Source organism: Choloepus didactylus, chromosome 12, assembly GCF_015220235.1.
Source record: "Choloepus didactylus isolate mChoDid1 chromosome 12, mChoDid1.pri, whole genome shotgun sequence".
Classification (NCBI taxonomy): Eukaryota; Metazoa; Chordata; class Mammalia; order Pilosa; family Megalonychidae; genus Choloepus; species Choloepus didactylus.
The window spans coordinates 13,768,058-13,794,399 of NC_051318.1; the positions used below are offsets into that span (position 1 = coordinate 13,768,058).

Consider the following 26,342-nt stretch of genomic DNA (forward strand, 5'->3'; position numbering starts at 1 on the left):
ACCCATCCAAGTGAGGATAATTTTAGGAGGCCTTTAAAAAAAATTTTTTTAAAAGTACTATTTATATGCTGGTAACACTGAAAGGGCTGTTAGCATCCTTACGTCCAAATGGATAAGACGTGGGAGTGGGAACTGGCAACTGAAAGGAAAGAGACCTTTAAAGAAGCCGAGAGGAGAAGGCATTTCTGTTTTCAGTTATAATTTTTGAATTGTCTAATTCTCCCTTCACTTCTTATTTTTGCTTCATATATTTCTGGCTTTCTTGGTAGACATATACTTATAGTTGTTATTGCCATATTGACCCTTTTTATCATTATGGAATATTCTTCTTGTCTCTAGTAATATTCCTTGCCATAAAGTTTTTTTTTCCTCTGATATTAATTAAGCCACTGTAGCTCTCTTACTGTTTGCATGGTATATCTTTTTATGTCAATTTATTTTTAACTTATTTGTGTCTTTACATACATTCCTTGTATATATCATTGGATTTTTCTTTTTCATCCACTCTTATAATCTTTGCTTTTACATTTAATGTAATTATTGCTGTCCTTGAGTTTAGGTCTGCCATTTGTTACTTGTTTTCTACTTTTCTCATCTCTTTTTTGTTCCTTTTTCTTCTCAATTGCCTTCCTTTGTGTTAAAGAAATAGTTTTAGTAAACCAGTTAATTCCTTACTGACTTTTTTCTCTATTGCTTTTATCTCTTTTGCCATTGTTAGTTTTAGTGGTTGCTTTAGGAACTAGGATGTGCATGTCTAGCATCCCACAATCTTCTTCAAGTTAATGATAACTTACTGGTGGTAAAATATAGCAATTATGCAACAGTATAGCCTTATTTCCTCTTCTCCATCTTTGTGCCATTATCGTCTTATATTTTGTATCTGTATGCCTTATCAACCCAACAACACAGTGACATATATTTTGATTAAACAATCATACATGTATTTTAAGAAAGATAGTATACACACACACAGGAACACACACACACAATCTTTTTTTTTTTTTTTCTTTAATCATCATTTTATTGAGATATATTCACATACCACGCAGTCATACAAAACAAATTGTACTTTCAATTGTTTACAGTACCATTACATAGTTGTACATTCATCACCTAAATCAATCCCTGACACCTTCATTAGCACACACACAAAAATAACAAGAATAATAATTAGAGTGAAAAAGAGCAATTGAAGTAAAAAAGAACACTGGGTACCTTTGTCTGTTTGTTTCCTTCCCCTACTTTTCTACACATCCATCCATAAACTAGACAAAGTGGAGTTTGGTCCTTATGGCATTCCCAATCCCACTGTCACCCCTCATAAGCTACATTTTTATACAACTGTCTTCGAGATTCATGGGTTCTGGGTTGTAGTTTAATAGTTTCAGGTATCCACCACCAGCTACCCCAATTCTTTAGAACCTAAAAAAGTTTGTCTAAAGTGTGCGTAAGAGTGCCCACCAGAGTGATCTCTCGGCTCGTTTTGGAATCTCTCTGTCACTGAAGCTTATTTCATTTCCTTTCACATCCCCCTTTTGGTCAAGAAGATGTTCTCCATCCCACGATGCCGGGTCTACATTCCTCCCCGGGAGTCATATTCCACGTTGCCAGGGAGATTCACTTCCCTGGGTGTCTGATCCCACGTAGGGGGGAGGGCCGTGATTTCACCTTTCAAGTTGGCTTAGCCAGAGAGAGAGGGCCACATCTGAGCAACAAAGAGGCATTCAGGAGGAGACTCTTAGGCACAAATACAGGGAGGCCTAGCCTCTCCTTTGCAGCAACCGTCTTCCCAAGGGTAAAACTTATGGTAGAGGGCTCAACCCATCAAACCACCAGTCCCCTATGTCTGTGGTCATGTTAGCAACCATGGAGGTGGGGTAGGCGAATACCCCTGCATTCTCCACAGGCTCCTCAAGGGGGCACTACATCTTTTTTTTTTTTTTTCCTTGTTTGTCTTTTTTCTTTTTTTTTTTTTTTTTTTTTTTGACTTTCCCTTCTTTTTTCAAATCAACTGTATGAAAAAAAAAGTTAAAAAGAAAACAAACATACAATAAAAGAACATTTCAAAGAGACCATAGCAAGGGAGTAAGAAAAAGACAACTAACCTAAGATAACTGCTTAACTTCCAACATGTTCCTACTTTACCCCAAGAAAGTTACATAATATAGCAACATTTCAGTGAACTTGTTCCTACTACATCCATCAGAAATTAACAGACCATAGTCATTTCTGGGCATCCCCAGAACGTTAAATAGCTTATCTGTTCTTCTTGGATTATTGTTCCCCCTTCCTTAATTGCTCTCTACTGCTAGTTCCCCTACATTCTACATTATAAACCATTTGTTTTACATTTTTCAAAGTTCACATTAGTGGTAGCATATAATATTTCTCTTTTTGTGCCTGGCTTATTTCGCTCAGCATTATGTCTTCAAGGTTCATCCATGTTGTCATATGTTTCACCAGATCGTTCCTTCTTACTGCCGCGTAGTATTCCATCGTGTGTATATACCACATTTTATTTATCCACTCATCTGTTGAAGGACATTTGGGTTGTTTCCATCTCTTGGCAATTGTGAATAATGCTGCTATGAACATTGGCGTGCAGATATCTGTTCGTGTCACTGCTTTCCGATCTTCCGGGTATATACCGAGAAGTGCAATCGCTGGATCGAATGGTAGTTCTATATCTAGTTTTCTAAGGAACTGCCAGACTGACTTCCAGAGTGGCTGAACCATTATACAGTCCCACCAACAATGAATAAGAGTTCCAGTTTCTCCACATCCCCTCCAGCATTTGTAGTTTCCTGTTTGTTTAATGGCAGCCATTCTAACCGGTGTTAGATGGTATCTCATTGTGGTCTTAATTTGCATCTCTCTAATAGCTAGTGAAGCTGAACATTTTTTCATGTGTTTCTTGGCCATTTGTATTTCCTCTTCAGACAACTGTCTTTTCATATCTTTTGCCCATTTTATAATTGGGCTGTCTGTACTATTGTCATTGAGTTGTAGGATTTCTTTGTATATGCAAGATATCAGTCTTTTGTCAGATACATGGTTTCCAAAAATTTTTTCCCATTGAGTTGGCTGCCTCTTTACCTTTTTGAGAAATTCCTTTGAGGTGCAGAAACTTCTAAGCTTGAGGAGTTCCCATTTATCTATTTTCTCTTTTGTTGCTTGTGCTTTGGGTGTAAAGTCTAGGAAGTGGCCTCCTAATACAAGGTCTTGAAGATGTTTTCCTACATTATCTTCTAGGAGTTTTATGGTACTTTCTTTTATATTGAGATCTTTGGTCCATTTTGAGTTAATTTTTGTGTAGGGGGTGAGGTAGGGGTCCTCTTTCATTCTTTTGGATATGGATATCCAACTCTCCCAGCCCCATTTGTTGAAAAGACCATTATGGCTCAGTTCGGTGACTTTGGGGGCCTTATCAAAGATCAGTCGGCCATAGATCTGAGGGTCTATCTCTGAATTCTCAATTCGATTCCATTGATCTATATGTCTATCTTTGTGCCAGTACCATGCTGTTTTGGCAACTGTGGCTTTATAATAAGCTTCAAAGTCAGGGAGTGTAAGTCCTCCCACTTCGTTTTTCTTTTTTAGAGTGTCTTTAGCAATTCGAGGCATCTTCCCTTTCCAAATAAATTTGATAACTAGCTTTTCCAAATCTGCAAAGTAGGTTGTTGGAATTTTGATTGGGATTGCATTGAATCTGTAGATGAGTTTGGGTAGAATTGACATCTTAATGACATTTAGCCTTCCTATCCATGAACATGGAATATTTTTCCATCTTTTAAGGTCCCCTTCTATTTCTTTTAGTAGAGTTATGTAGTTTTCTTTGTATAGGTCTTTTACATCTTTGGTTAAGTTTATTCCTAGGTACTTGATTTTTTTAGTTGCTATTGAAAATGGTATCTTTTTCTTGAGTGTCTCTTCAGTTTGTTCATTTCTAGCATATAGAAACATTACTGACTTATGTGCATTAATCTTGTATCCCGCTACTTTGCTAAATTTGTTTATTAGCTCTAGTAGGTGTATCGTTGATTTCTCAGGGTTTTCTAGATATAAGATCATATCATCTGCAAACAATGACAGTTTTACTTCTTCTTTTCCAATTTGGATGCCTTTTATTTCTTTGTCTTGCCGGATTGCCCTGGCTAGCACTTCCAGCACAATGTTGAATAACAGTGGTGACAGCGGGCATCCTTGTCTTGTTCCTGATCTTAGAGGGAAGGCTTTCAGTCTCTCACCATTGAGTACTATGCTGGCTGTGGGTTTTTCATATATGCTCTTTATCATGTTGAGGAAGTTTCCTTCAATTCCTACTTTTTGAAGTGTTTTTATCAAAAAGGGATGTTGGATTTTGTCAAATGCTTTTTCAGCATCTATTGAGATGATCAATTGATTTTTCCCTTTTGAGTTTTTAATGTGTTGTAATACATTGATTGTTTTTCTTATGTTGAACCATCCTTGCATGCCTGGAATGAACCCCACTTGGTCATGGTGTATGATTTTTTTAATGTGTCTTTGGATTCGATTTGCAAGTATTTTGTTGAGGATTTTTGCATCTATATTCATTAGGGAGATTGGCCGGTAGTTTTCCTTTTTTGTAGCATCTTTGCCTGGTTTTGGTATTAGATTGATGTTAGCTTCATAAAATGAGTTAGGTAGTGTTCCATTTTTTTCAATGTTTTGAAAGAGTTTGAGTAAGATTGGTGTCAGTTCTTTCTGGAAAGTCTGGTAGAATTCCCCTGTGAAGCCATCTGGCCCTGGGCATTTATTTGTGGGAAGATTTTTGATGACTGATTGGATCTCTTTGCTTGTGATGGGTTGGTTGAGGTCTTCTATTTCTTCTCTGGTCAGTCTAGGTTGTTCATATGTTTCCAGGAAATTGTCCATTTCTTCTACATTATCCAGTTTGTTGCCATACAGTTGTTCATAATATCCTCTTATAATTTTTTTAATTTCTTCAGGATCTGCAGTTATGTCACCTTTTTCATTCATTATTTTGTTTATATGGGTCTTCTCTCTTTTTGATTTTGTCAGTCTAGCTAGGGGCTTGTCAATCTTGTTGATCTTCTCAAAGAACCAACTTTTGGTGATATTTATCCTTTCTATTGTTTTTTTGTTCTCTATGTCATTTATTTCTGCTTTAATCCTTGTTATTTCTTTTCTTGTACTTGGTTTAGGATTGGTTTGCTGTTCATTTTCTAGCTTCTTCAGTTGATCCATTAGTTCTTTGATTTTGGCTCTTTCTTCCTTTTTAATATATGCGTTTAGTGCTATAAATTTCCCCCTTAGCACTGCTTTTGCTGCATCCCATAGGTTGTGGTATGTTGTGTTCTCATTTTCATTCGTCTCTATATATTTAGCAATTTCTCTTGCTATTTCTTCTTTAACCCACTGATTGTTTAGGAGTGTGTTGTTTAACCTCCAGGTATTTGTGAATTTTCTAAGTCTCTGATGGTTATTGACTTCTAATTGTATTCCATTGTGGTCAGAGAATGTGCTTTGAATAATTTCAATCTTTTTAAATTTATTGAGGCTTGTTTTATGTCCCAGCATATGATCTATTCTGGAGAAAGTTCCGTGAGCACTAGAAAAGTATGTGTATCCTGGTGATTTGGGATGTAATGTCCTGTAGATGTCTGTTAAATCTAATTCATTTATCAGATTGTTTAGGTTTTCAATTTCCTTATTGGTCTTCTGTCTGGTTGATCTATCTATAGGAGAGAGTGATGTGTTGAAGTCTCCCACAATTATTGTGGAAACATCAATTGCTTCCTTTAGTTTTGCCAATGTTTCTCTCATGTATTTTGTGGCACCTTGATTGGGTGCATAGACATTTACGATTGTTATTTCTTCTTGCTGAATTGCCCCTTTTATTAGTATGTAGTGGCCTTCTTTGTCTCTCAAAACATCCCTGCATTTGAAGTCTATTTTATCTGAGATTAATATTGCTACACCTGCTTTCTTTTGGCTGTAGCTTGCATGAAATATTTTTTTCCATCCTTTCACTTTCAGTTTCTTTGTGTCCCTGTGTCTAAGATGAGTCTCTTGTATGCAACATATTGATGGTTCATTTTTTTTGATCCATTCTGCGAATCTATATCTTTTAATTGGGGAGTTTAATCCATTTACATTCAACGTTAAAACTGTGAAGGCATTTCTTGAATTGGCCATCTTATCCTTTGGATTATGTTTGCCATATTTTTCCCTCTCTCTATTAATATCCTTTATTGTACCCATACCGAATCTCTTTAGTACTGAACCTTTCTCCAAGTCTCTCTGTCCTGTCTTTGTTTCTCTGTCTGTAGGGCTCCCTTTAGTATCTCCAGTAGGGCAGGTCTCTTGTTAGCAAATTCTCTCAGCATTTCTTTGTCTGTGAAAAATTTAAGCTCTCCCTCAAATTTGAAGGAGAGCTTTGCTGTATAAAGTATTCTTGGCTGGAAATTCCTCTCACTCAGAATTTTAAATATATCGTGCCACTGCCTTCTCGCCTCCATGGTGGCTGCTGAGTAGTCACTACTTAGTCTTATGCTGTTTCCTTTGTATGTGGTGAATTGCTTTTCTCTTGCTGCTTTCAGAATTTGCTCCTTCTCTTCTATGTTTGACAGTGTGATCAGTATATGTCTCGGAGTGGGTTTTTTTTGGATTTATTCTATTTGGAGTTCGCTGAGCATTTATGATTTGTGTATTTATGTTGTTTAGAAGATTTGGGAAGTTTTCCCCAACAATTTCTTTGAATACTCTTCCTAGACCTTTACCCTTTTCTTCCCCTTCTGGGACACCAATGAGTCTTATATTCGGACGTTTCATATTATCTATCATATCCCTGAGGTCCATTTCGAGTTTTTCAATTTTTTTCCCCATTCTTTCTTTTATGCTTTCATTTTCCATTCTGTCATCTTCCAGGTCACTGATTCGTTGTTCAACTTCCTCTAGTCTTGTACTATGAGTGTCCAGAATCTTTTTAATTTGGTCAACAGTTTCTTTAATTTCCATAAGATCATCCATTTTTTTATTTAGTCTTGCAATGTCTTCTTTATGCTCTTCTAGGGTCTTCTTGATTTCCTTCATATCCCGTACTATGGTCTCATTGTTCATCTTTAGTTCTTTGAGTAGCTGCTCTAGGTGTGTCTCTTCTGGTCTTTTGATTTGGGTGCTTGGGCTTGGGTTATCCATATCGTCTGGTTTTTTCATATGCTTTATAATTTTCTGTTGTTTTTGGCCTCGTGGCATTTGCTGAACTTGATAGGGTTCTTTTAGGGTTTGTAGACCAGTTGAAGTCCTTATCTCTAATTTATCAGATCTACAGCTTCGTGGAGTACACTTTCTCTAACTGACCAGCAGGTGGCGTCCACGAGCCACCTGTTCTCCACAAGCCAGATCTCCCCTGCTTAGCCTTTTTGGTGAGTGGGGGAGTGAGTCTTGTGGGGCCCAATTGGTGTCCCAAGCTTGCGTGTGTAGTTGGTGTTGCCTGCCCTGTATGTGGGGCGTGTTTCTGGGCAGTCGGGGAGGGGGGGTGGCCCTAACAATCAAATCTCCCTGATGATCCTAGAGTTTTAAAGCTACTGCAATAGTCTAATCCTTCAGTTCAGTCCTGCCACAGTTTGTCTCTGCCACTGACCCACAAGTCTTTGGTATTGGCGTATGGCTCCTGAGACTTGCAAGTGGGCCCCTCTTCCAGGCTGTGCACCCCGGGTCCTCTGTTGAGGGATGACTGTGCTATGTCACAGGTGAGTGCCGTCCCCCCAGGGCAGTTCTGGGCTGCTGGGCTGTGTTGGGAGGCTCCCAGTCTGCTCAAATGATGGCTGAATGGGGCTCTGTTAATTCACACTGCTCCCCCTTCCCAGCTCTGGGACATTCAGCTGAGGTTGCAGGGAAGGCTAATGTCCACGCCCAGTTTTGTGGTGTGTGCCTGTTATTTGAAGCACTTCCGTCACACTGGGTTGTCTGGGGGCAGCTCTGGGCTATGGGGCTGGCGATGGGCAGGAGTGTTTCCTGTCCACCAGGATGGTGGCTGTGAGCGGACACCCCCCTTTTCTTGGGAAGTTGTGTTGTTTAGTGAATTTTCTCAGCCACTGGATTATTGCCTTTTGTCTCAGAGCTCTCTTAGTTCTGCTCTTGACTTAACGTGCCCAAATTTCAATTCTTTGAAGCTTTCTGTATTGAGCTTCTTAGAGTAATTGTTTTAGAAAAAGCAAAAAGGATTTAAAAAAAAAAAAAAAAAAAAAAAAAAAAAAAAAAAACGGCCCTCCTCAGAGATCTAATGGGTTATTGAAATGCTAATAGACAAAGCAACCAGGGCCATTAAGGAAAGGTGCACAGGGCAGAGAGATCAGCCTTGCTTCGGGATTTGCATATGCGCCTCAAGGCCTGATCTCCGCCCTTCCCCTTTCTGTGTTCACCAGAACTCCAAAAATCCTCTGCTTTTATTTTGGAGTTTTTCGTGTTGTTTTTTTTCTATGCCTGTCTCCTCTCTGCTGGGCTGGCTGCTCTCAGAGTCTCTGGTGTCTGGTCTCAGTCTATCTATGGTTGGAGTTTGAATCAGTAGAATGAGTTTCCGATAAGAGCAGCCACTGCAATTCTCCCTTCTCCTTCCTGGAGCTGACAGCCCCTCCTCCCCCGGGACTGAGCCTGGCAGGGAGGGGCGCGGGTCCCCTGGCTGCAAAAACTTACAGATTTCGCTGATCTCAGCAGTTCCACGTTTTCATGAGTGTTGTATGAAGTATGCCCAAAGACAGATTGCTCTGTGGTGTCCAGTCCACGCAGTTCCTGGCTTTTTACCTACTTTCCTGGAGGAGTAACTAAAACATACAGCTCACCAGTCTGCCATCTTGCCCCGCCTCTCACACACAATCTTTTATATTTACCCATATATTAATGTTATCTGTAGCTCTTCTTTCCTATCCGTGGAGTTGAGTTACCATCTGGTGAGAATTCATTTCAGCCTCAAGAACTTACTTTAGCAGTGTAATTCTGCTATTCACAGATCCATTTCATTTTTTTTTCTTTTTTTTTTAAATCTGGACGTCTTCATATCTCCTTCCTTTTTGAAGAATAGTTTTGCTGGAAAACAAACTCTCGGTTGAATGCTTTTTTTTCTCTCAGTGCTGTAAATTTGTCATTCTGTTGTCTTCTGGCTCTGTTGTTTCTTATGACAAGTCAACTGTCAATCTCATTGCTTCCCTGTGTGTGATGTTTCATTTTTCTTTTGCTGCTTTCAAGAGTTTCTCTGTCGTTGACTTCCAGCAATTTGCCTATGCTGGCTCGAAGTGGTGGTTCTCATTGTATTTATTCTACTTTGGATTCATTGTACTTCTTGGATCCTAAGTTAATGTGTTTTACAAAATTGGGAAGTTTTTAGCCATTATTTCTTCAAGATTTTCTGCTACTTTCTTTCTCCTATACTTTTGGGACACCAATTATGTGTACGATTGAATGCCTGATGTTGACTACCGATCTCTGGTGGCATTGTTCAGTTTTCTTCAATTGTCCTCTCCCCCCCACCACTCTTCTCTGGATTGCATAATTTCTACTGATTTACCTTCAAATGCACAGATTATTCTGCTGTCTCAGCTTTGATGTTGAGTTCAGGTAGTAAATTTTTCATTTCACCCCTATAATTTCCATTTTTAATAGTTTCCATTCTTCTGTTGCTATTTCCTATTTATTGATTCATAATTAGCATATTTTCCTTTGATTCTTTGAAAATATTTCCTTGAGCTGTATGAGCATATTTATAAAGCTGCTTTTGAGTTTTGCTAAATCCTACCTAACAGCTTATTTACAGTCAGTTTATATTGACTGCTTTGTTTTACTGAGTACGGATAGTCTAGTAAAATATTATTATTTTTTTTGGTTAAAAGTGGACATTGTGGAAAACAACTATTATAATATGTCTGGATTCTCATTGATTCTTCTGAATTGTGTTGGTTCCATATTTTAGTAACTTGTCTAGATTTAGGCTGTGAAATCTGTTTTCCTGTTGGTTTGCAGTTGCTGGAGCCTTTGCTCAGTATTTTAAAAAGCCTGTCTTCTTAGGGGTTTCTCCTGCCTTGCAGAGTTTATTTGGGCAAGTTTATGCTCCGACAATTCAAGCTTCAGGTTTCCACCCTCTGCTGCAGTTCTGTGTGTGGTTTAGGGAATGCTGTCGAAGGCCTAGCAAGTTTCAAGTCTCCCCAGGTTTGCAAATTTTCATCATGGGCAATTCAATGGTCAGCTTGGAATGCATGGAGAGTTTATTATTTCAGCCCTTCTCTGACTCTCTGGCTTCAAAATTCTCCCTGTTAAATTTCTGACTGATCTTCTGTCCTTCTTGCAGTGCACCTGCCACCTCCAATTAGTAAAGCTGTGGATTTTTACTACCTGCTCAAAAGCACATCCACCATCTTCAGCCAATAAATCTGCAGATTTTTTCCTCACCTCCAGGTAGAGGGGATAGGAGCACCTCCAAGCAAAATGCTCACAAACTTGCCATAATTGCACAATTCAGTCCCAGTTTTTCATGGATAAGCATTTCTCAAGGTATTTTCTGCCTTTGATCATCTTCCGGTTCCCTGAGATGTTTGTTTTTAATAATTTTGTCCAGTTTTATACTTGTTTTCTGCAGAAAGAACTTGCTCAACCCCCCTACATTGTCATTAACAGGTGTAGAATGTTTTTGTTAAAATTCTGACATTTTGTTTACTACATGTCAAAAAGTTTGGATATTTGGAAGGATGATATAAAGTATTTGTTATAAATGCTTAGTAAATGGCACTCTGGGCCTACATAATTCAAATAGAAAAATATGATTAATTTTAATAAAATACAATCTAGAGATCTCTAGACTTATTTTCCCTATAGTTCTTATCAGCATATGCTATAATTTATATTTTACTTTTTTATTTGTTTTATCATCTGTCTTCTATCCACTGTAATGTAAACCTCATGAGGGCAGCAAAATTTTACTCTCTGCTCCATCTCCAACATCAATAGTTGTGCCTAACACCTAGTAGGTACATAAATATTTGTTGAATAAATAAAAATTAATGAACACAGTTACTTTTAAATAGCTTGTCCAGCAAATTCAATACACAAATATGGCAAGAGAGTTTTTTGTATACCTAAGAAAACATCTGTGCCATAAAATATATTGACCTTGTTTTACAAACTTCAAGTGTATATTTTATTTCTTATTCCTAGAACTTATTATATATATTGAAAAGGAAATGGCGAGTGTGTGCACACGGACAAACCAGAACATCATTTCAGTCCATTGAAGGTTTACTTATCTTTGTGGATTCTTAATGCATGAAAATAGATGACAGAGGCACTACAAACACTAAAGTCAAAGGTGCTTGAAGTACTTGTTTCATAGATTGAAATCTCTTATGTGTTCCCTCTAAATAATTAGTGAGTTTGGCATTTGCTTTCTTGTCATAAATTAAAATTAATAATGAGTTAGCTTCCAGTTGTAGTTGGCATGTGAAATAATATTTTATGGGAAAGCAATAATGTCTGTTCAGTTGAATAGAGTAGACATTAGCTGTTTAATGTCCTTTTAAAAATTCCTATTGTATTTTAGAACTATATTTTCTTATTACTTTTGTGCTTTTAAGACATAATATTGACTTATTTTTATAGCTCAAGTAGATTTTCCCATTTCAGTTTTTGTGAATAGAGCACAGGACTCGCATACATTTCAGCCAACAGTGATTATTTTAAATGTAATCTATTTTTAAAGCAAGTTGCTGAATGCTAAACATGGCATGTACATTTGTCTAATGTTCAACTCACAGCTAAAGCCTCTGAGGCAGAACAGCATGAACTCAAGAATAATCTTGTCAGGTCACCTCTGTTCAGTCTAAGCACTCTGTCTTCCCTCCGAGAAGCTCATGACTCTGACATGGGCCACAGATTCAAGATTGTGCTTCAGTCCTGTTGGTAAAGGGACAAGATTCAAGGGGCCTCGAGCTAGTTTCTTCTCTTGTAACTCTCAGGGAGATACAGTAGTTTTCAAGGGGTACCATGCGTAATCCTGCCTCCTGGGTGTGTTCACTTCTAGGTTCCAGGCACTTGCCCATATGCAGCTGGCCAACTCCCTTGTAATATCCTAGTGAATATAAGTGAGGATTTGGGGGGAAGATGAAATTTGGTATATTTGTATCTGTAATATTGAGTGATTGTATTGCCTGATGGACTGGTGTCATTCTTGACACTTCCTTCTCCCACATCCCTTTTGATTTTACCTTCTAAGTGTTGTCTGTTTTGCCACTGTTTGTATTTCCTTGATGAGAATTACCTCAGATGCAATCAGGGATTGATATCAGTATAATGATATCAGTTGTATTGGTTCATGTGTGATTTTTCTTAGCTATTAAAGTTTTGAAACCACTCAGAGACAAGTTTTCTCACCATTAAAAAATAGTCTTAGTAATACACAAAAACTTTAAGAAAAAAGTTAAAAAAACAAAACAAAACAAAAAAAACCTCTAGAATTGTCTTCCTCTAGTGCAAGTACAAATTGGTTCTGTAGCTTCAAAAATAACTCTGCTTTCCTCTGTCTTGAGCTATCTGGTGAAGCTTTGTATACAGAACATGAAGCAAGAAAGACATCTCTCCCATTTTAAAATAATGGATATAGTATTTTATTTTTTATAATAATGGCCTCTAACAGAAGCAAATGCCCTTTAGAATTAAAAACTCAAAGAGGAAGCATGAGCCCCAGGTTTAAGACTACAAAGGATTGGCCGACTCTGAGGATGGGTGACAAATGCAAGGAGACAGTGAACTGTGTGGGTGTTTTTACTGTTTGTCATAATTTCTGTCAGTGTTCTGGTTAAATAGGCCATATTTTCATTGCATGGCACTCATTCAATTTTCCCTTAAGCTCTGTTGTTTTCAGCAGTGTTTTGGGCAGGATGAAAGACTTCTTACAGAGAAGCATATGTACAATTAAGGAAGGAAGGGGCTGCCTGCCTGAAATTTTTTAGGAATATTTAATTTTCTTTTGTAGCTGGTCTGAGAAAAAGGGTACTGACAATGTATTCTAATCTTCATTGGTCAGATCGCCTGAGAAAGAAATACACACTTTGTGTGATGCTGCTGAGCTTTTGTTTGTTGGAGATGTTGCTGTGACCCCAGCATAACCTGCTCTCTCCTAACGAGCACCATCATGATTTTGTATCTCCTTGTATTATTCACACTTGTTTGACTGTAATTGGACTTCCATACTTGGAGCAAATACTTTTATGAAGTTTCAGAAATAGTAGACCTTTGCTTCTTCCTCTCATGTGGGCAGATAATGTAAATTAATATAGCAGACCAGTGTTAGGAAACAAGGAGTAAAATGGTGAATGGAAGGGTGCATTTCCAGATAAACTGGGCAACTGATATTTCTTTCGAGAAGCTGAAGAAACTACGTGTTTTTTGGTTTTATGGGGGGGGGGGGGGGCTTTTCCCTTTTTTTCTTTTTTTTTTTTTTTTTTTTGTATATGTAAAAAGCTTAATTAAAGAATTGCGAGACTTACCAGTAGCTGACATCTGAACGTGGCTAAATGTAGATTATTGTTGACTCTTCGGTGAAGACTTTTAGAAGAGTGTGAAGTAAAACAAACCAAAACAGAACACTAAAGGTGGTTGCCCCTGTCTTCCCTCTCAGGTTATCTCCCCTCCAGAAGGCTGAAATAGTGGACAATGTTAAGAAGCGGGTGAAAGCCATCACCCTGGCCATCGGGGACGGAGCCAACGACGTGGGGATGATCCAGACAGCCCACGTGGGTGTGGGGATCGGCGGGAACGAGGGCATGCAGGCCACCAACAACTCGGACTACGCCATTGCCCAGGTCAGAGGTGGAGGTGGGCAGCTGGGCACAGAGACATTGAAGGCCTTTGGTCCATCCATGCGGCTGATGCCCCCTCTTTGAAGCTGCTGACTACTTGAGACAACCAGCACCAGCACACTTGGGAGGTCTCTTTAGTTACTGCCCTTTGGAGCAGTAAAGATTCCCTTTGACGAGCTATGGAGTTGGTCACTCTACTGCCACCAAGAATCTACAACCCTCTTAACAACAACCTCTAACTCCCCAATCTCTCCAAATCTGCAATGTGCACTTTGCTTTGTGGTATCTCTCCATGAAGAATTCTTAAAGATGTATGATCTCTTCCTTACTCCCTCCCTCACTTCTCTCTCTCTCTTTCTCTCTGTCTCCCTCTGTCTCTCTCCCTCCCTTTCTCCCCCTCACTCTCTTTAATCTATTAAGGAGGTTCTGTTGCTTGTCAGAGATTAAAATGAAGAATGTGTGACCCAGTGATTAGCAGACCCGTGTGTTTTTGTACGTGACCTGTGGCAGCTGCCTGGTGAGGCTGCCGTGAGTGGGCTGATGGGAAGCCATGGTCATCTTTTGGCTGTAATGCCCAGGAGTCAGAAGCAAGCAAGTTTATCTGTTATTTATTTACATAAAGCAGTGTCTCCGAACACACAGAATATTCCCAAATATCTCTCATTTCCTATCTACCCTAGGCAAAATAACCAGTTTTGTTCAAGGAAACTCCCCCTTAATATAGCTGTTTCTTAATGCATAAATGGAAACAGACACCTCGTAATCCTGGAGGATGGAGATGGGGATCACGCTGATGAGCTTGAGCATCACTAGGAGCTGGAACTTACCAGAAGCAACGAGATAGAGCCACATACCCAGAATGCCTGCCCTTCTGTTTCTACATTTTGGCATTCTTTGAAGAGCATAATATTTTAATCAATAATTTAATAATTGGTTCTTAAGGAATATAATATTTCAATCACATCTAACAAGTTAATGAAAACACTCTTTTTCTTTCTTGCTGAATTCAGGAGCCACATGCGGTTCTTGAAAAGCTCCCTAGGACTAGCCCTGGGGCTCTGAGTAGCTCATCCCAACCAGGGGTGTCCTTCCTGTGGACCGTCTGTAAGAGGTTATCTAATTTAGTAATGTGCCCACAGGCAAGCAGATGCCTAAATCTAGACTAGTAACAACATGCATTCTTAGGGTTCTTCAGCATGGGTGAAAAGCACTCTGCCCCTATATCAGATCAGCTCTGAGATTCTCCCACCTACTCATGGATTAAGTGTCCAGGTTCCAGATAGGAACAGGGGGTTCCCCTGTGTTAGGAGACTTGCTTTGAGCACGGGTCAGTAGAGCAGGACAAAAGCACCAGCATATGAACAAGGAAAGAGCCACACCGAGCTCCAGGCTTTCCTTTCCTCGTTGAACTGCCAGCTGCCGGTGGGATAGCTGCGTTACCATGACTTTAGCACTCACATCACACAAGCCTTGAACTATGGACACCAGAGACAAATAGGGGTGGCAGGCACCAGGTCTCCTGGGTTCCTTTGTGTAGGCAAGGAGGTTCCCACCTTCTCTTTTTAAACCAAATCCTAATGGGATTTAGAATCTTTGTTAGGTTCTTCTCTTCAAAGGTAAAGTTTGAGAGAAACAAAGAGAGAGAGGCCCAAACTCTAGCCCAGTGTTTGTCCCCACTAGCATCATGCTATCTAGCCCTTCTAACCCCCTCCCTCCCTTTTAACCTTTGCTCTTGGCTGTCTCAGCACGGCTGAATTCATGATTAGACAGGCAGGGCGGGAGTTCAGGCTTTCTTTTCTTCCTTCCACACCAATCCTAAATTGTCACACCACGCCAGTCACTGATGCAGGGGACTGATTTCATTCATGCTCAGGCCTCTATTAAAAGGCTAACTATTTCGGGTTAATGACAACACTTGAAGACACATCAATTTTTTTTTTTTTTTCTATTTTAGTTTTATCTGAGAGCATCTTTTGACTGGAGATAGAGGGAGGGCATTTTGCCACAGTGTGTGCCACATCATACTTTCCCCTAGAATGAGTCTTACTCCCTGTACTGTAGTGGACATTTTCCATCTCTGCCCCATCTGCCTTCTTCCCCTTCATCTGTGCTGCACCTGGGGGTCAAGACAGACAGCCATCTTTACTTTGGTGCCCCTTGGTAATGTATATCTTACCCCTTTCTCAGATCGTAGCATCTCAGTATAACATTCTGCCCATAACCTAGATCTTTTTATTCTCTGGAGAGAATAATTTATTTGCTTCCCTCTTACTCCAAACTTTTTAGTATTTTAGTCATCCCAAGAAATAGAACTTTGATTTTACATTTTCTTCCCTGAGAATAAATACATACATACATAAATAAATAATAAAAATGCATAAATAAATGAACCAAAAATTGAGGCAACAAGAATGTTGCCTACAATGACTCAAATGTAATATCGGGTTCTAGGTTAAATGCAAACTTCCTTTTTTAATTCACTTTTTTTGTTGTTTAGTTATCCATGTTATGACTCAGCATCTCCTTCCCCGTCCTCCTCTCTCATGTTCCAAACTCTTAGTCTTATTGAAAGGTTTGTTCTTCCCATATGTACCAACTTTGATATCAGCTTTAAATTTAGGAGTCATTGAATTGCTGTGGTTACTGGAATAACTCCCCTCAAAATTCATTCACTAGAAAAATGTTTATTGCATGCCTAACACATGCTGGGCATTTTTCTAGGTGTTCAGGATTCATCCATGAATAAAGGATAATGAGTCCTGCCCTTGTGGAGCTTACATTCTAGCAAGGAGGAGATAAAAAAAAAAAAAAAAAAAACAATAATTACAATAAATAAGTAAAGTGCGTCTTATATTAGATGGTGAAAAAGTGCCATGAATCATGCAGAAAAACCAGTGGTTGAGCCTCAGTTTCTTGTTTCAAATGTGATGTTCTTTTCATTAAATGATTTTGGCCCCTTCTCACGATTATAAGGTCCTCAATGTGTATTAGATTAAAATCAAATCCTTACTCATGGCAAGTAAAAAAATCAAACATTTGATAGGCAAAGAGCAATCCTTAATTTGGGTGGAACAATAAAAGTTAGTTTTATGAGGCTTTTAAAAACTCCCTTATAGAACTGCAGTGCCAGGTTCTCTGCAGAATCGGTCTTATTCCATTTACCTTCTATGTTGTATTCTACCCACAGGGAAATGCTGTGGTTTGATATTGGAAAAAAGGACCTGTTTTTTGGCTACTAAGTGGTAAGTTAGCTTGAACTTCAATTGACTGTTGTTTCTGTCTTTTAGTTTAGTGACTTGGAGAAACTTCTGCTGGTTCACGGAATTTGGGATTATTTTCGAGTGACCAAGTGCATATTATATTGCTTCTACAAGAACGTAGTGTTATACGTTATTGAGGTAAGAAAGGAAATCCTTTCTCTCATTGAGAAGTTAGGTTTCCTCTTTGACAGCTAGTCTGGTCATTTACAAATTTCTGATATTTATCTTACTTAAAGTGCTGTAACACAACCCTGCTTTAACATTTTGTTCGTATAAAAGTGATAAAGTAAAAGATGTTCTGACATCATGAAAACTTATCGGCATAATCTGTGGTAAAAATAGCCTGTTTGGAGCTTAGTGCTTCTCTGTCAGTTCTAGATACTTCCAGTGATTAAGCGCACCAGAAATCTCCAGGGTCTTTGAGCTGTGCTCCTTCTGAAATGGAAACTCTTTGTGATGAAGCTACAGCTGTCTTTCTTAACACTTCCTTCTTTTTACAGGTGCCCTCCCTATATATATATATATAGATATATCACTCAGCATTGATAGTTAAAACAAATGGAAAAAGAAACACTTTTAATTAGCACTATTTCTACACCAAAAAATAAATTTGCCGCTGCTTACCCCCTGCTGTTTGCAGGGAATGCAGGTGGGGGCATCCTGGCAGCATTGGCCCTCCTTGCTGTCACGTGGCTCTGGGGCCTCTGAGTGAGCGCTGACAAAGTTCTGGGCAGCCAGGTTCCCCAACCCCCTTTAAAATGAACCAAAGAAGAGTTCTCATCTGTCTGTCACACAGTGATCGCTTCTGAATAAAATATGCTCTCTCTAGTGCATAATATGTAGTTGTTACAGGGTATGGCAGGAAGGTAAACAATGACTCCTCTAACCACCATCCTGACTTAAAAATCCCTGTATAAGCTTTAAGTTTAGCTGGAAACCTTTTTACTTTGAAATAATTATGGATTCACAGAGAGTTGCAAAAAACTGTGTACAAGGAGGTCCGGAGTACCCTTCATCCAGTTTCCCCCAAAGATACCATCTTGCGTAACTACAGTACAATATCACACCAGGAAATTGACATTGGTGCGATCCACAGACCTCTTTCAGACTTCAGCAGTGTCACATGCATGTGTGTGTGTGTGTGTGTGTGTGTGTGTGTTTGTAGGGATCATTCCAAGTGATCTTATCATGTGCAGATCTGGGTAAACACCGTGGCAATCAAGATACAAAATCGTTCCATTTTCACAAGCCTCCCTCATTCTATCTATCCTGTTAGAGCCCCCCTCATCCCTAGCTCCTGACAATGACTCATGTTCTCCTTCTCTATAATTTTGCTATTTCAAGAATGATATGAAATTGGAATCATGGAGTATGCAACATTTTGAAATTGATTTTTTCATGCAGCATATTTCCCTTCAAGATTCATCCAGATTGTTGCGTGTATGAGTAGTTCATTCCTTTTTATTGCTGAGTAGTATTCCATGGTATAGATGCACCACAGTTTGTTTACTTGTTCACCCACTGAAGGATAGTTGGATTGTTTCAGTGTGGGGCTATTGTGAACAAAGCTGCTATGACCATTCATGTATAGGTTTTTGGGTGAACATAAGTTTTCATTTCTGTGGGACAAATGGCCAAGAGTGGAATGACTGGATCATATGATAGTTGTAGGTTTACTTTTCAAAGAAACTGCCAACCTATTTTCTAGAGTGACTTTACCATTTTACAACCCCACCAGCAATGTATTAGTAATAAAATTTCTCCACATTCTTAGCATTTGGTATTATCACTTTTTTTTCTTTTAGCCATACTGATAAGTGTGTAGCAATAGCTCATGTGGTTTTAAGTTGCAGTCCCCTAAGGGCTCATGTTGAACAACTTGTTATGTGCTTATTTGCCATCTATATATGGTCTTCTTTGAAAATTCTGTTCATGTCTTTTGCCAATTTTCTAATTTCATTGTTGTGTTGTATTTTTACTGTTAAGTTTTGAGAGTTCTTTATATATTCTAGATGTTAGTCCTTTGTCAGGTATGTGGTGTACAGACTTTTTCTCCCAGTGTATAGCTTGTTCTCAGAGCAAAAGTTTTTTCTTTTTACAAGGTATAGTTGATCAATTTTTCCTTTTATGGATCATGCTTTTGATGCCATGTCTACAAACTCTGCCTGCTCCTAAATTCTGAAGATTTTCTCCTGTGTATTTTTCTAACAGTTTTATGTTTTACATTTAAGTACATTTAAGTTCATGATCCATATTTAGTCAATTTTTCTGTAAGTTGGGAGCCTTAGATTGTGTTTAATTATTTGCCCATGGATGTCCAATTGCTCCAGCACCATTTGTCGAAAAGTCTATTTTTCCTCTATTGAATTTCTTCTGCAGCTTTGTCACAAATCAGTTGGGCAAATTTATGTGGATCTATTTTGTCTCTAACCCCAACCATTGACCTATGTGTCTGTCCCTCCACCAGTACCAAACTGTCCTGATTACTGTAGCTATAGTAAGTCTTAGCTTGGTAGAGTGATTCCTCCATCTTTATTTGTTTTTCAAAACTGTCTTAACTACTCTAGTTCCTTTGCATTTTGAAATAAATTTTAGAATAAGTGTATCTATGTCTACAAATATCTTGCTGGGATTTTGATAAGAACTGGCATTAAATTTATAGTTCAATTTGGGGAGAATTGACACCTTTACTAAGTTGAATCTTCCAGTCCATGAACATGATATGACTCCATTTATTTGTCTTTTTAAATTTCTTTCCTTGGCACTTTGTAGTTTTCAGCATACAAATCCTGTGCAGTCTTTGTTATATTTACATTTAAGTATTTCATATTCTTTGGAGTGATTGTATTTGTTTATTAGCTGCATTTCTTTGTCATCTAATTGTTTTGGTATGGTTATTTTTTTAGCCAATTAAACTGCAAGATGCTTCAGAGTGTAGATCATATTTTGCAAATATACCTTATTGATAATTCCATCTCATTCCAGAAAGGATGTGAGGCTTATTGTAAAATTATAATACTTACCTAATATATGTGGTTAATTAACAGAAGTAACTTTATTGCTCTATAAATAGTTATTTATTTGTTATCATTTGTTTTTACTTATTTGTTATTTGTTATATAAATATGACTATATTGATCTATAAATAGTTATTTATGTCAGGCACTGTGATAATCATTTTTATGTACCTTATTTAAAAATTCCAAATCCTAGGAGAAACTGAGGCTCAGAGAGGCTAATTCACTTATCTACTAGATTCACACAACAGTGAGAGCTAGGGAAATGATATAATTGAGATTCAAACCCAGGTATGTCTAACTCCAAACTGCATGCACGTAAGATTACCTCTCCTAGTTGAAAAGATGGAATTGGTATTCATAGCTCTATAAACCTAAACTATGAAATGTGCCTGGGTACTATTTTTTTCTAATGTGTTATGTTGCCTATATGACAAGTCATATTAGTGATATATTTTAACAAATCACCTGTAAAAGAGGGGTTTATGGATGTGGTCTCTGAATCAGATGGATCTTGGCTTGAATCTTATCTCTGCTTCTTACTAGCTGTGTGATCTGGGTGAATAATTTAACCTCTCTGAGCCCTAGTTTCCACAACTCTTAAATCGAGATTACAATAATACCGTCATTCCTCGGTATTTGTGGATTCTGTATCTGCATATTTGCCTACTTGCTAAAGTTCATCTGTAATCTCCAGATCAGCACCCAAGGCACTTTCACCGTCATTTGCAGGCATGCACAGAGCAACAAAATATTTGAGTTGCCCAACGTGCCCATTTCTGGCTGAGGCTGAACAAGGCGATGCTCTATCTTCTTGTTTCAGCTCTCACACTGGAAACAAGTGTCCGTTTTGCAGTATGTTTAGTGCCACATTTTTTTGCACTTTTGTACTTTTTGCTGGTGAGTTTTCTGTTTAAAATGACCTCCAAGTGTAGTGCTGACGTGCTGTTCAGTGTTTCTAAGTGCAAGAAGGTTGTGATGTGCCTTACAGAGAAAATGTGTGTGTTAGATAAGCTTTCTTTAGTCAAGAATTAGATTGCTGTTAGCCATGAGTTCAACGTTAACTAATCAACAATACATATTAAATAAGGTGTCTATATACAGAAACACACATAAAACAAGCTTAGTGTTGAATGATTGATGAAATGTGACCCAAGACTCGAAGGTCCCTAACTCTCCATATTTCTCCTAGATGCAATGATTCATCATTCACTAATTCATTTTTCACTTTATGGAATATAACTACTTCAAATAAGCAGAATCGACTGTACCTACTTTATAATATTGCTATGAAGCTTAAATATGGTAATGCATTTAAGGTAACAGGACTGTGGCTGGCAAATTTTAAGTGTTCAGTATATGCTGGTTCTAACTATTAAAAATACTGCAATAGGAAAGGATATTTGTGGTAACTGTGTTCATAGAAAACATACAATAAACTCTTGTGAGCTGATTAGAGGAGATTGTTTGCAAATGGCCTTTTGTAAGAAATTCATACTTTAGTATAAAGCTGTAGGTCATTAATTACAGAATTACATGCATGATTTTTAATATTAGTAAAATGTGGTATGTGAAATTTTTCATTTATGAAAGAACAATTATATGGCCCCCTCAGTAATCATTGCCTAGCAGTCTGACAGCTGGGGGGTCCCTCCTCTGGCCCACTGCTTTTTTGTATCTGGTTAAACTTAGGTCAATATTGATATGAAGCTTCATTTGGCTTTCTTCTCTTTCAGCTTTGGTTCACCTTTGTGAATGGATTTTCTGGGCAGATTTTATTTGATGATTGGTGCATCAGCTTGTACAATGTGGTAAGCATTCTCTGTCTTTCCTTGATAGCATGCAGGACTTCAGTGACATTCCTTTACTGTGTAGTCTGGGAAGTATCTGTCAATCATCAGCATCCACAGATGTGTACAATTTTTGGGTTTTTGTTGCTGCAGCAAATCATGCAGGAGTCCAACTTGGCACATGTGTTTCCAATCACAGCAAATCATTCTAGAGTAGCCACATGAAATTTGTACCCAATGTATTTTGATAATATATCCGAAGCCTCTTTATTCTATGCCTGTTGTAATGTTTTTACACTTTTAAACCAAGTGAAAATTGCCAAACTCTACCTAAATCCAGGGTCCATTTGGTAAATATAATTCTGATTTATATATGTTTGTATATGTGCATACGATTACATGAAATTCAGTGTCATTTTAAACGTCCTGGTAGAAAATTTGTCTGTCGGGATGTATATTACCCTCTACAGACTGTGTCTGTTCTAAATGGTGAGTTTTGATCCTGAGTCCTATAGCAAACATTATTTTCCATTGTCATGGAGTTTTGTTGTTTTTTTAAAAAATATAAATGTTCCCATGCCATTACTTGAGTCATTCAGAATTCAAAACCTAGATGTAAGTTTCAAAAGGAACAGACTGATTCGTGAGTTACCTTCCTGGCAGAACACAGTTAAACAATATTTAAAGGAGGAAATCTGGCACTTAACAACACAAAACTCACAATGTTCAGTGTCCAATAAAAGATAACAGTCATTCAAAGGAACAGTAAAACAAGACCCATAATCAGGTGAAAAACTCAATCAGAATAGACACAGAAATTATTAAGATGATGGAATTAATAAAGGACCTGAAAACAGCCATTATACATCTTATAAACGTGTTCAGGGATATAAAGAAAACATGAAAATAATGAATTGAGATATGAAAGCTATAGAAAAGAACCAAGTGGAACTTCTTGAGCAGAAAACTACAATATCTGTAATGAAAAATATTTTGGATGGGATTATGAGTTGATTAGAATCTTCAGAAAAATAACAAGGCATGGCAATGAAGAAGCACACAGAGAAAAAAATGTAAAATGAACAGAGCTTCATTGTGCTCTGGGACAATAACAAGCATTCTAATATTTATGTAGTCAGAGTTTTAAATGGAAAAAGGGGTCAGAAAATTATCTGAAGAAATAAAGGTTGAAAATGTCAAATTTGATGAAAACAATACACTTACAGATCTAAAAATCTTAACAAATTCTATGAAGAATAAACCTAAAGAAAAACATGCAAAGGCTCTTCATAATCAAATTGCTGAAAATCAGTCATCAAGAGAATTACCTTTAAAGCAGTCAGAGAGAAAAGAAACATTATGTACTGAAGACAAATATAAGAATAGAAACTGACTTCTCATTGTAAGCCATGCAGGCCGGAAGACAGCAGAACGGTATCTTTAAAAGTTCTGAACAAAAAGTCTGTTAACCCAGAATTCTATACCCAGCAAAAATATCTTTCAAAAAGTAAAGGAAATAAAAACCTATTCAGACCAAGAAAATCTGAAAGAGTTTATTATCAGAAGACCTGCAATATCCAAAATGTTAAAAGAAGTTCTTCAAGAAAAACAAACAAAAAAAGTATACTATGAAGAAATTTGGATTTACCCAAAGAAATAAAGTACACCAGAAATGTTAATTATGTAGGAAGACATAAAATACCTTTTTTTTGGATTTCAATCTCTTTAACAGATGACTGTTTAAAGAAAAAGATAATAGTGTATTTAGGGACTTAGGGTTTATGCAGAATTAAAATACATGAAAACAATAGCACAAAAATGGGAGGAGGAAATTGAAGTATACTGTTGTGAGGTTCTGGAATTTTATATGAAATGGAATAATATTATTTGAATTTTGTGATACATTACATATATATTATATGCAACCTTAAGGACCACTAAAAATGGTATGGCTAATAAATCAATAGTGGAGATTAAAATGGAAATTTAACAAATACCCAGTTAATCTAAAAGAAGATAAGAAATAAAACAAAAGGTAGAATCGATTCAGCAAATAGACAGTAGATTTAAATACAATCATATTGATAATTACATTGATTATAAATGGTATAAACACTCTAATTGAAAGGCAGAGAATGTCAGATAGAATTAGAAAGTCAAGACCCAACTACGTGATTTCTACATTAAACCTACTTTAAATCTAAAGGCAGGTCAAAAGGTAAAAGGATGAATAAAGACTTACCATATAAACAGTAATTAAAAGAAAGCTGGAGAGGCTAGACATTAATAGAAGAAAAAGTAGACTTCAGAACAAGAAATATGACCAGGGGTAAAAAGAGACCTTTCCTAATTGTAAACGGGCAAATTTATCACGAACATGTTGCAATCCTAAATATCTAATAAGAAATATTTATAAAGACATGAGGCCAAAAACCTGATATAATTTAGAGGAAAGTTAAGTAAATCCACAATTACAACTGGAAGTTGCAACAATCCTCTTGGTAAGTTATAAGAGCTATAGATAAAAATCAGAAAAGGAATAGAACATTTGAACAACGTTATCAACCAACATGACCTAATTGACGATTTTAGGAAATTCAACCCAACAACAGACTGCACATTCTTTTCAAGTGCACATGGAACTTTCACTGAAATAGACAATATGCTGGACCATAAAACAAGTCTTATTATATTCAAAAGGATTGTAATCATACAGAACATGTTCTCTGATCTCAAAAGATTAAAATTATAAGTCAATAACAGCAATACATTGGGGAAATATTCACATACAGGTATACCTCATTTTATTCTGCTCTGCTTTATTGTGCTTCACAGATACTGCATTTTTTTTTTACAAATTGAAGGTTTATCGTAGCCTTGCACTGAGCAAGTCTGTTGGCACAGTTTACCCAACAGCATGTGCTCATTTTGTGTCTCTGTGTCACGTTTTGGTAATCTTTGCAATGTTTCGAACTTTTTCATTTTTATTGTTATCTGTTATGGTGATCTGTGATCAGTGATCTCTGATGCTTGTATTGTAATTGTTTCTGGGCATCATGAACCCTGCCCATATAAGATGGAAAACGTAATCGGCTGACTGGCCATTCCTCCATCTCTCTCCCTCTCCTCGGGCCTCCTTATTCCCTGAGACAAAACAGTGTTGAAATTAGGCCAATCAATAAACCTGCAATGGCCTCTAAGTGTTCAGGTGGAAGGAAGAGTCCATCGATGCAGCAAACTTCATTGTTGCTTATTTTAAGAAATGGCTACAGCCACCCCAGCCTTCAGCAGCCACCACCCTGAACAGTCGGCAGCCATCAACATTGAGCAAGACCCTCCACCAGTAAAAAGATTACGACTTGCTGAAGGCTAAGGTGATGGTTAGCATTTTTTGGCAATAAAGTATTTTAAAACTAAGGTATGTACATATTTTTAGACATAATGCTATTGTATAGTTTATAGACTACAGTATAGTGTAAACATAACTTTTATATGCACTGGGAAACCAAAACATTCATATTATGCACTTTAAAGTGATATTCGCCTTCTTATGGCTGTCTGGAACCGAATCCACGGCATCTCCGAGGTGTGCCTGCACGGTCATCCCGAGCGCTGAGTGCTCTCACTTTAAAGCCATTATCACTTCTCATAACCCCCTAGAAGAAGAGAGGAAACACACAGAGACGGACATCTGGGGGAGAAGGCCATGTGCCAGTGAAGGCAGAGACTGAAGGGCTGCACTGCAAGCCAACGTGCACCAAGGATTGTCAGCAAGCACCAGAAGCTGGAAAAAACCAAGAAGGCTCCACCCCTAGACCCATCAGAGGGGCACGGCCTGCCATCATCCGGGTTTTGGACTTCCAACCTCCAGAGCTGTGCAAGACTGAACTTCCGTTGTTTTAAGCCATCCCTGTTTGTTTGTGGTGATTGGTTACAGCAGCCCTAGGAAACTAAGGCAGGTTCCAATGCCCTTCCTCCAAGTCCTCAGTGGACAGTGATCAGGTGCTCCACCATTCCTGCTCTCCATTTTCCCCTCCTTCCCTCTTTCCCCTCATCTTTCCTCTCCCCTCTTCCTTCCCCTTCCTTGCTGCCTCCTCCCTCTCCTACTGTTCTCCTAATATTATGTCTGCTGCTCCAAGGCTCCCTCCTGGAGCACATAAAGAGCTCTTTAAGGGGTTATGCCATTTTCATTTAACACGGCTCCTGGCCTAGTGGCTGTTCCATAAATAGTCAAAGAAGAAATTAATGGAAAACATCTTTTTTCTTTCTGGATATAATAATCAAGATGAAGAATTCTTGTACATTTTTTTTCATTTAGTCTACTATTTACTTAATAATATTTATTCAGTTCTTACTATCTGCCAAGTTCTAGCAGCTGAACTAGCTATAAAACAGCTGCTTCTCATGGGGAAGAAAGATGTTATTGTTTCTAGATTTATTAGCCAGTAT

At 37.9% G+C, this 26,342-nt stretch overlaps 1 protein-coding gene across 1 annotated transcript in view; it reads left to right on the forward strand.

Moving 5' to 3' along the window:
* LOC119506769 (phospholipid-transporting ATPase IB-like) overlaps positions 1-26,342 on the forward strand; it is a 215,222-nt gene that overhangs the window by 127,791 nt on the left and 61,089 nt on the right. Inside the window, exons 21-23 of the mRNA XM_037799892.1 lie at positions 13,646-13,829; positions 17,114-17,224; positions 21,840-21,914. Of these exons, the coding sequence (XP_037655820.1) occupies positions 13,646-13,829; positions 17,114-17,224; positions 21,840-21,914 (370 nt within the window). The remainder of the gene's footprint in view (positions 1-13,645; positions 13,830-17,113; positions 17,225-21,839; positions 21,915-26,342) is intronic.